At 39.1% G+C, this 10,781-nt stretch overlaps 1 protein-coding gene across 1 annotated transcript in view; it reads left to right on the forward strand.

Moving 5' to 3' along the window:
- grid2 (glutamate receptor, ionotropic, delta 2) overlaps positions 1-10,781 on the forward strand; it is a 408,773-nt gene that overhangs the window by 392,255 nt on the left and 5,737 nt on the right. The window contains exon 13 of the mRNA XM_035658229.1: positions 8,339-8,477. Within this exon, the coding sequence (XP_035514122.1) occupies positions 8,339-8,477 (139 nt within the window). The remainder of the gene's footprint in view (positions 1-8,338; positions 8,478-10,781) is intronic.

The following is a 10,781-nucleotide window of genomic DNA, read 5'->3' on the forward strand; positions in this document are numbered from 1 at the left end:
AATCCTGCTCATTCTGCTTTTAAAACAGTTTTCCTTATGTGGTAAATATAATATTATCTCTATTTTCTGTCTGCCTCTTTCACTCACAGTAGACAAAGTTCAACATGTGATCATAGGTATGAGTAAACATATTTAACTTTTAATGGAACCATCTGGGGCTTTGATAATGAAAAAGTTGTTTCTTAAATGAGATGCTGTTGCTTCAAACTGTCTGCTGTCTTTGTAGAGAGTTTGATCATTATTTTGTTTTAAGATTTTGAGAAAACATCTTTACGAAGTCTGTGACATGAAAAAACTGTCTTCAGTGTTCAACAGAACTGTTGTTTTATAAACTGCATGATTGGCAAAGCACATTGTGTCAGGTTATTTAGACAGCAGAAGAAAGTTTGAAACTGTCATAATGATTTAGAGAGGTGCTTATGTTTTCTCTTTTTACCATAAGAATCAAAGATCCTCACTTTACCATTGTGAACGGGGCTTTATTTTCTTGACAGTGCAAAGACAAGTGAAAGCAGTGCTACAACATGTTTCCTGACCATAAACTGCTGTTTACCTGTCAGTTCTGTCCCTGTGTACAGTGTGCATAGCACAAAGTGTGGCAACAAGAGCTGAATGACTAATAATGTAAAGAAAGACTCTAATTTGAAACACCCAATCCAATATAAGGATTAAAATACAAATTCATATCTGTCATCTACCACTGCTGTAGTAGCCTGCATGAAACACACTTTTTATTTATCTTTTTACTGTTATTGTTTTTGTGTATACCCATCAGTAGCTGTCACTAACAGCTTTTGTGTGGATCATTGCGTTACAAAATAAAAGTGTGCAGTTTTACGCATGAAAAACAACATGACATGACCAGACATTCAATATCTCAAGAAAAAAAGTCAAATCATCTTCCTTTGGCAGCATATATATATATAAATTATGCTCTTACTTGAAAAAGCCAATTGAAATAAACAATGAAAATCAAATCTGTATATCTCATAAATATATCTTACAATACTGAGTGTAGTCCTTCAGTGCCTCATCCTCTGAACAACACAGGATGGTGATTGTAATACACAAGCTACATTGCCCCTCTGAACGTACTGATGGATGATTACTGATGACATCTATTTGCTGTTTTGGTTGCCATGTCCAACGTGACGTTACTGTAAACTATGACATCGAAAACATGCCGTTTTATCTCCACTTCTTGCGTTGCTTCATGCTGTTTACCAGGTTCATTTTTAGAAGGTAGGTCAGCTCAGTTTATATGAATTATTAAGATAAAAATACCCTCTGCTTCAGATTGTCAAACCAAATTCCAATTTAAAAGCCGTATTTTTTCACAGTAAAAACTTTAGTTACACCATCACTCAGACTCTTTACTGATTCACTTCAATCTACAGGCATGCATCGCATTCACTCAGTAATCATTAACTAACCTGTGATGAAGTGTTTGCCACAGACGGACACACACTGACTCTGGGTCTCACATTTTACCATTTTTATCCTCTTTGCAATTGCCTAAAGTCACAGATCTTTTCTTTCACTGTCCTTCGTTCGGAAAGTAAGGAAACAAACAAAATACGACGCAGCAGTTTTTAGGCATTCTGTCACTAGGCACTTTTACAGCACTTCTTTCACTCAAAGGGGGACAAGAAAGTGACATATGGCTGCTCTCCTCATCATCATCTATACTTTGTATAAGCGATCCTCCCACATCCTGTCATTATGTTATTCAGCTCGCTACTTCAGGCTGTGGCCATCAGTACACATGCCCCATATTGATTTAGAGATGACGTTTTCATTGCATTAGAACCTTATGGGATGGTGATGATTTTTCCAGGTATTAGGAAAGACTTTAAGTGTTACCAAGAAAACAGAGTTATGGCTTGTAAAAAACTTTTGATTTTGATTTCATAACACATGAAAATATAAAATATTTTTTTTATTTATTTGGCAAGTGACCATGTTATAATTGAGAGGCTGCATGTAAGATGGTTTGGGCTTCCATGTGGGCCATTAATTCCTGATAATGGACACCTCATCGGGCATTATCCCTTACATAATTTATATTCCATTTCACCTGTCTTATTCCTATAGCCTATGTACTGCATCTATATGAGCAATTTTGTCATTTAAAAATCAATCTATTGATTTCTGCTTCTTAATGTGTTAACATATCATACCAACACTATGGTGTTGCCTTCCACTCACAACCTGCAAGTGCATTTTCACATGCCTGTTGTGTGAACCTATTGATGTACTACCATGCCAAAATATCCTTCAACTAGACACCGCTGAGGACTGTAAAAGAATAAAACTGTCCAAATTGTAGTAAAAATAAAAAAAAGTTACATCATTTTGTTGCAAGGTTGCAGTGATTCCAACTGGGAGCTGACATCAGCTGAACATATTCCAGCTCTCCTTTCCTCGTTTAAAAATCTCTAATGAAGTGCTCTTGTCTTCTTTCATCCAAGAATGAGTAAGAGTGATGATGTAACTTTGAAGAGAAGCCTCAGAACGATTGGCAGTGGGAATGTAGATTTTAAAAAGTGATGGTGCGTTTGATAGAAGTGGATCCAGAGTCCTGTGGAAAGACACTGTGAACCTTCCTTCCTGTCTAAAGTTGTAGAAAGGAAAGCCGAGGGAGAGCGAGATTGATTATTCAAACATGTTGCTGCTGATGCCATTGTGGGATGAGATTACTGAACCACAAGTCTGCATAAGTGGATGCCTCAAGCACATTTCACCACACTACAGCACTGTAAACTACTGAAGGTGCTCGTTTACATTGACAGTATGCAGTGAAGAGTGTAGAGGCCATAGTCTATATACCATGCATAATAACAGAGCTAGTCCTTAGCAGATTTTTCAAATTCAAAGGGCAAAATTCAAAGGACAAAAACATGTATGTAATAATTCATATTACATACACATTAAACCAAAGTCCAGGCTACATTGGCTTCATTTAGATATTGTGACTCATTAAAACAAATCAACAAAAAGATCAAAAAGGGACAGTTGATACGTAGCAAAGGTCTTTCAAGCACCACTGAAAAGACTGTGTGCTACCTTGAACCACTTTCTGAACAAAATGTCTTTGCCTCTGAGTCACGCCATCAGATTTACTGCACACATACAAGGGCATTTTGGTCCAATCATCTTCCTCTCTGATTAGTTTGTCTAAAGACTGAGGGATGAGAGTCGTGTCCGGTGCACTCATATATCTGAGGACTTGATGTTCTTGCTAGATAGTTGGGCAGCTTCCTAAATGAGCAGATGTATGTGTGTGAACAAAGTGCTGATGAATTTTTCAATTATCAATTTAAATTAATTTTAAAATTGTGTTTAATTTGGTTGAATCAAGTTAATTCAGGTAAAACCTTAGCGTAACTGTAATTTATGATGAGGTTAGTATGAAGATTTTTATTAAAACTAATCTTGTGTTGTTTTTTGTGTGATTTCATTAGTCATCTGTTCAAAGTATTCCTGATTATCTTTCGCTCAGCTTTTATTTTCCCTCTTGTTCCCTCTTTCCTTGGGAGTGCATACAATGGCAATAAAACAGTGACACACTCATCTGTGATTGCGTGTTCATTTAGCATGAGCCAAAAGCAAGGAAGATAGGCGATGAGAATAAAACCAGAGATTGAGGGAGTGTCTGAGAGAATCTTTTAATAAAGACAGAGAGGATTAGATAAAGGAGAGGGACTAATTACTAGCCAAATTGCTTGGCGGCCAAGAGTGGGAGACTGCAACTTGTGTAATGGTACAGGGCAGCTCTCAGATTTTATGTAACTGTATTTATGTAAAATATAGCATTACTTTCAGCTTAGCAATATGCTTCCCGGGATGACTAAGATTAAGATAATCTAATGACTGCTATTAGAAGGAACAAGTGTAGATCACTATCAGAAGAAATATGCAGAATTGGAGACACTAGAATTTTCTTAAAAGATCAATGTGTAGTCAGTGAGTTGTCCATCTGTTCAGTCAATCAGAAAATGAAATTGGAAGAGGTGGGACATGAGAGATAGCAGCAGATAAAAGCAGAGCCATGAGTCACAAGATGAGAAAGCAGGTCTGTCTTCCAGCTCAGGGCCCAGTCAGTCAGTGACATAGCCAAGGGACAAGGCAGCCCGCCATCCAGCCAGCTATCTAATTAACCAATCAGTTATGTAGACATCCAGAAGTCCAGTCATTCAGTCAATCGAAGATAGTAGACAGGAAGTAAGCCAGCAATTAGGGTCTGCAAACAGTAGTGAAACAGAGGAAGACTAATGGCTTCCTGGAAGTCATGAAAAATACAAAATACTGAACAAAGTAACATGATTAGCACATTTTAGCTGCAAAAGAGCACACATAATTTAAAGTTTGATTCCCTAGTTCGAGTGGAATAGGAAGATACAGTGCTGTTTGCCCGCAGCTACAGGGGAACACAGCAGAGAACGAGAAGGGGAAGCAAGAGCGACATGGAGGTGAGATTGGAGAGCTATATTGAGGGGACACAATAGGATGTCTTTGAAGCTGCCAGGCTTGCATCCACAAAAGCTGCTTCATGCTATCTTTTCCTCCTCTAGAATTCATAAACATACACACATGCTAACAGACACATACACTCACTTACCTTTGACAGGAGTTTTTCAGGATTGCAACGATAGGAAAACTTGAAAGGTGCCTTGAAGAGAAGCTCCTTTCTTCTTAGTCCAACAGAGGCGAGGCACTGTATAACTTCTTTTTAGTAGTTCTGCTTCATTGCAGGGACCCATACAGAAATACAGTTACCTTATTTTTACAGTGCACTCTGACTCAACTTACTTTATTGAGCAAGTCCATCACCTTTCAGTGGCCACCATTCCTTAACCGACAATCAGATGTCTGTGTCTATTTTCTTTTCTTGTTGAAACCTTATTGTGAGTTCAGGCTTACTGAGGTTGTGCAAAAGCAGCAGCATGTCCCTTACCAGGCTGCTTAGTCATAGACTTATAATAAAGAGCATGTCAGTTTTTTTATTTGTTGTTATTTGGTGCTCTCCCAATAGTTTGGTGCTTTTGTAGCCAGTAATGGAAAAAGTTTTTTTGTAAAACCTACAAAAGGTATTTGTTCATACTTGCATCCTGTACACCTCCACATGATGTATGACACAATTGCTCACCACCTTGAAGGATTTGCAGACTGCCTGTATTCTTCCTCAAGAGTGACACTCATTTGCATGTATTTCCTTGTATGAAAGATGTTTTTAATAGTGCACAGTCGGTAGATTCCAATGATACAATGCACTTTAGTATGAGAGATGGGTTGATAGCCCAGTTTTTACAATAGTTTTAAGAGATCAGTGATGTGTGACTGTTGGTGCATGCATTTTTCATGTCCTTTACTTCACAAAAGGAAGATAAATAAACAACAAATAATCTGGATTATTTAATAAGTGCCTCTTGCTGTTGGATGATCTTATTATGGACAGTTCTTTGGATCAGCTTTCCCCATAAGTATTCAGGCTTTTTGTCATGTTGAGTCACCTAAATGGTCAACGGCAGTTATTGAAAGGGAAAGAATTGCGCCATAAAACTTTGTGCGCTTTTTCTTCACTAACATGAGCTTAGACTAAGACAGACATTAATAGTACACCTTACTATTTTAGTAACATTTTTAGAGCTGATGTCTTTGACCATGGTAAACTGGGAGAAACGTTTTTGACATCTTGGCACCTTAAAAATCAATGTCAGACCAGTCTTCAAATAAATCGTGTTAAGGGGGCCTTTTCAACCCATTTCTCAGTGTTCAGTTAGTTTTATTGAGCTTCATAAATCCAAGTTCATACAATATTGTTCAAAGATGTTACCACTCTCTCTCTCTCTCTCTCTCTCTCTTTTTATTTTTTTATTTTTTGCTCTCACACACACTCCAACACAAAAATATCTAGAGCAAGAAACAAATGATCTTTTCAAAGTTGTAGTTGATCTTGATTTGATTTAGACATTGTTCAGGGAAAAAGGGAACTATAACATTTCTAAAAGAACCTAACAAAAGTCTGCCCGCCCTCAAATTTTGGAACATTCAGTTGGTGGAACTCAGCATAGTCATTCTCCCAGCTGTATTAAATATTTTATAAAAGTCACTTGTGCAGCCAGAAATCAACATGAAAATAGTTCTGAGACTTGACAATAGATTTTTTCTGGTAACTTAATCGGTCTGCCATGGATATTGCCAGTATGAAACCCAAAATCCCCAAATACCTTCTGCGGGTGGAATGATTTACAAAGGTCATGTTTTAGAAGCTATTGAAGTCCAAGAGACTGCAGTCACGGTTTGGCATATATTTGGACATTTTTGGCAGCTCGCGTTATGAGAAAAAGCATCTGCGCCTGCTGGTTGCATTCATCCTTGGAAAAGATTCAATTCATCTTCCCACTGGCAAATCTGCAGTAATTTCTCATGAATAGTTAACTGCATTAACTTCATCAGAAATATAATTTACATATTTATTATATTATTATTATCATTATAAGCATGTATTCTAGATGTTTTTCTCTCAAAACTATTTGATACAAATATAGATATTGCATTTTTTTTCTATATGTATAAGTATTTACAAAGCTTTCTTAAAGACTGAATGACATTTTTAAATCTGGAGAAAAAACAATTCAGATAAAGACAGTATCAGTCCTTGCTGAACAGGTTACAGTTTAGAAAGTGCGCTTTTGCATTGAGATTTGACTTTTTTTTTCTGTAAGTTATCTGTCTTCAAATTATTATTCTGATCTGTCTTCAAAAAGAGATGTCAATATCAGTTAGGGCACCTGATAAAAATAAATGGAAGATGAAATGAAAAGAATGATTTTATAACCACAGCACTGTACGTGAGTCTCTGCAGGGAGAATGCTCAAAGAATAAAAGATGAGAGATCAACACATTTTAAAAACATATAACATAACTCACGTAATTCTGCATAAAAGCATGAAGCATAAAAGGATAGACGTATGGGAAACATGCACAGGGATTATTTGAACAGAATATACTGAGTACAGTAGTACACATAATTCTGCCTTTGGGCTTGTGGTAAAACCTGATGTCAACAGCAAATGTATTGCCTGAGAAGATACAGTAGAGAGAGGGAGCGAGATAACAAATTTGAATTAAATCAAATGCTATAAGCAATGCAGAAAAGGCCTGAAAGGAAGATGGGAAAAGCAAGAATTCAGTGGAGAAAGAGAAGGGGCGTTAGATAAAGGGAACATAGGGATTACGTGGGTGTCACATATATTATTGAGTCTGGGCTGGAGGAAGTGGAAGCGAGGAGAGCTCTTGTTGGTCTGAGTCGACGTAACAGTGATCCCCTGCCACAAGGATGAATGAGGCTAATTTCTAACAGGCTTCAATAAAGTCAGTGAGCTCACTGGCTGCAAATCAATCATTACCCTGGGCTTTTGTGTGTGTGAGTGTGTGTAAGTGTATTAGGTATGCATACCTAAATGTTTGCCAGTAAGCTTGCATAAACGTGTGTGTGTGTGTGTGTGTGTGTGTGTGTGTGTGTATGAATAGAAAGGCTAGCCCACAATCTATCTGAGCACAATAAAAAAGCCAAAGATGAATGTGTTCTGTTTTCTTTCCTGGTTAATGTAGAAATAAACAGATGCTGTTTTGTGAGGGCAGGGGTTAGAGTGACAGCCATTTTTGAAGCTCACAGAAATCCAAGGCAGTTAGCTTTTTACTGTAGCACAGCAAGATTTCAGAGGACAAGGCCACAAAAGCTGTTTATAGCACAAGACGGGGATAAAGAGGTTTTATATTTGAAGATGGACAAGCCACTTCTCATTGTAATGTGCTCCAGACAGCATTAAATCCTAATGGGAAGCCCTCACAAGCATTCACACATAGTGTTCACATTGATCAAGCTTAAAGACGATCATTTATTGCAATAGCAGTCTACATTTTTTAGCTTGTGTCCAAACAGTTATGCCTGCTAGCGTTTTGAGAGCGAGAGATTGCACATTAAGACATTTCCAAGGAGTTAAAGGATGTCTCCACAGGCCACTTTTACCTCAATATATAAATATTATCATATCTCAAAGATGTAGCAAAGATATGTTCTTTTATGTCTTTTTAAAAGAGCATGGATTCAGTTTTCTGCAGTTTCTCCCACTTTATGCTGCAATGTGAAGATCAGATCTGTGCCAAAGCATCAGATCAGTTCTGTTAATCCAGACATAATCTTTCAGGATGTGCTTGGCTGTTTCAACATCTTTTCCTCCTGCAGCAAAGAGCTGCTTGTATGTGATGATGTGACACCTTTTTTTCTGTTACTGTGCATTTCACTGTTTTTTTGTTACTTCTTTGTGTCTAGGTGGAGAGGTGCCCTACACCACTCTAGCTACGAGGATGATGATGGGCGTTTGGTGGATGTTTGCTCTTATTGTCATTTCCTCGTATACTGCCAATCTAGCAGCTTTCCTCACCATCACACGCATTGAGAACTCCATACAGTAAGTATCCGACTGATTTTGTCCTTTATTGTCAGTGGCAACCATGCTGGCTTTAAAATCTGGTTCTATGGCTTTAATTTCTGAAAAACTGAAATCCTATGACATATATTAACAATATCTATTATATTTAGTTATATCTTAAAGCTGCACATCACATCTACACAGATGCACAAGCTTCAAAATGCAAAGGAATGTAAGGACATATGCTAACTCACACCTATTCACCAGATAGTCTGTGTATTAGTTGTATGTACATGACAAATTGTTTCTAACACACTGAGACACACAGTCTTCCCCAGTGTGCTTGATTGTTCCTCAGTAAGGAAATCCATTCTACCAGGCAGGTGTAATTCATAAGAGGCAACACACACACACACACACACACACACACACAATTACTTCCCTATCCTTTCCTTCCCCTCTCTCCATCCTTTCTCCCCTCCTCCTTTCTTCACCCTATCGTAGAATAGTAATTTCCTGTCTGCCTCAAGTTTGGATCTATTATTGTGTGTGTGTGTGTGTGTGTGTGTGCGTGTGTGTTGTTACCCTCAGGACGGGGATCTCGTCCTCCTTGTGGGCCACCAGCAGGGGGAGCCCCGCCAGCGTTTTCTCCAGGTCTTTACCCAGAATCTTCACTCCCTGAGACGTCGACACCTCCTTGTGCTTCTCGTACTGGCTCTGCAAACATCAATCAATCAATCAATCAATCATTAGTATTATATTATAATAACCACATACTTTTGGATCATGTGAATTTGATGCTTTTATTTTGAAAGATTTACCTTGACTCTGAGCTCTTTCAGAGGGGGGGGCAGCAGCAAGCCTCTGATCTGCGTTACGATTGGTCCCTCCACCCCCGGGACGATGATGGTCTCTCCCTCCCGCAGTCGGCCGTTGATCAGGATAACGTCTATCGTGGTTCCCATCCCGGGCAGCGCTTTCACCTGAGCGCACACAACTCGTCAGTAAATTCATCCCGACTGCGGAGAACGCCAAGAAAATAAAACGCTCTTACCTCCATAACCTGAGCTCGGAGCTCGTCGCAGTGCGCTAACCGACGAGCTAACAAGGTCTGCGTGAGCTCGACCAAGAGCGCGATGAGGTTTCCCATCCCGTCGCCGCTGTGAGCGGAGGTCGGAACCAACGACACGAACGTACGGGGGTCTTTATTCTCGTAGAACAAGGCGGCGTTAAGACCCTGAGGAACAAAAACAGGACGTGTTGAAGGTCACCTGTGGCGTTCCTCAAGGCTCTGTACTGGGCCCACTAATGTTTAAATATATTTCCCCAGTGTGGGATCAATAAAGTCCATTGTATCTTATCTATTAATATCTTTAAGTTTATAAAATGTGTTTAATAAAGAATTATTAATAACTTATTATTATTTACTGTGGTTGACAGTAAATATAGTTTATAATCTTTAATCCTGTAACAAAGACAGAAAAAGTTGAGTGTCTGAATTTGTGATTTTTGGGATGTTTAAGTCACAAAAAGTTAATACAGTGAAAAAAACGAGAAAGAAATGTTGTGATTGGTCAGTGAGTGATGATGTAATGACGGTCACCTGCTGGGCGAACTCCACGATGACGGATTTAACTCGCTCGTCAAACTCATCCTTAGTGTTCTTCTTCTGCTTCTTCAATGTGGTCGCTACGTCAGTCTCCGGACTCTTCTTCCAATCGTACAGACGATCAATCTGACAACAAACAACACTGTCAGAGGAGGAGGAGGAGGAGGAGGAGGAGCTGAGGATGAAGAGGGGACTCACCTTGTTGAGGGCGACGATGAAGGGACACTTCTTCTCCTTCAGCAGGTTGATGGACTCGAGCGTCTGAGGCTCCAGACCGTGCATGATGTCCACCACCAGGATGGCGATGTCACACAGGGAGCTGCCCCTGTTCCTCAGGTTGCTGAAACCAATCAACCAATCAATCAATCAATCAACCAACCAATCAACCAATCAATCAGTTCACTCACATACTGTAGTATTTGTGTTGTATTCGTACCTGAAGGACTCGTGTCCTGGTGTGTCGATGATCAGCATGCCGGGGATCCTCAGGTTTTCTTTGTCAAACTGCACAAACATTTAATAATCGATCATTAATAATATTTGATTATCAATCATTAATATTGATTAATCATCGGTCGGTGTGCATTCATACGTTTTTAACCATCTTCGTCTGGTCCTCGATTGTCTCTTTGGGGACGTTTGTGGCTCCGATCTGCTGAGTGATTCCTCCGGCCTCGCCGTCCTGAACATGAGTGTGTCGCAGCTACAGAGCAACCAGTAATCAATAACCAGCC

The sequence above is a fragment of the Morone saxatilis genome, unplaced genomic scaffold (assembly GCF_004916995.1).
Source record: "Morone saxatilis isolate NCDOM2014 unplaced genomic scaffold, NCSU_SB_2.0 Contig16, whole genome shotgun sequence".
Taxonomy (NCBI): domain Eukaryota; kingdom Metazoa; phylum Chordata; class Actinopteri; family Moronidae; genus Morone; species Morone saxatilis.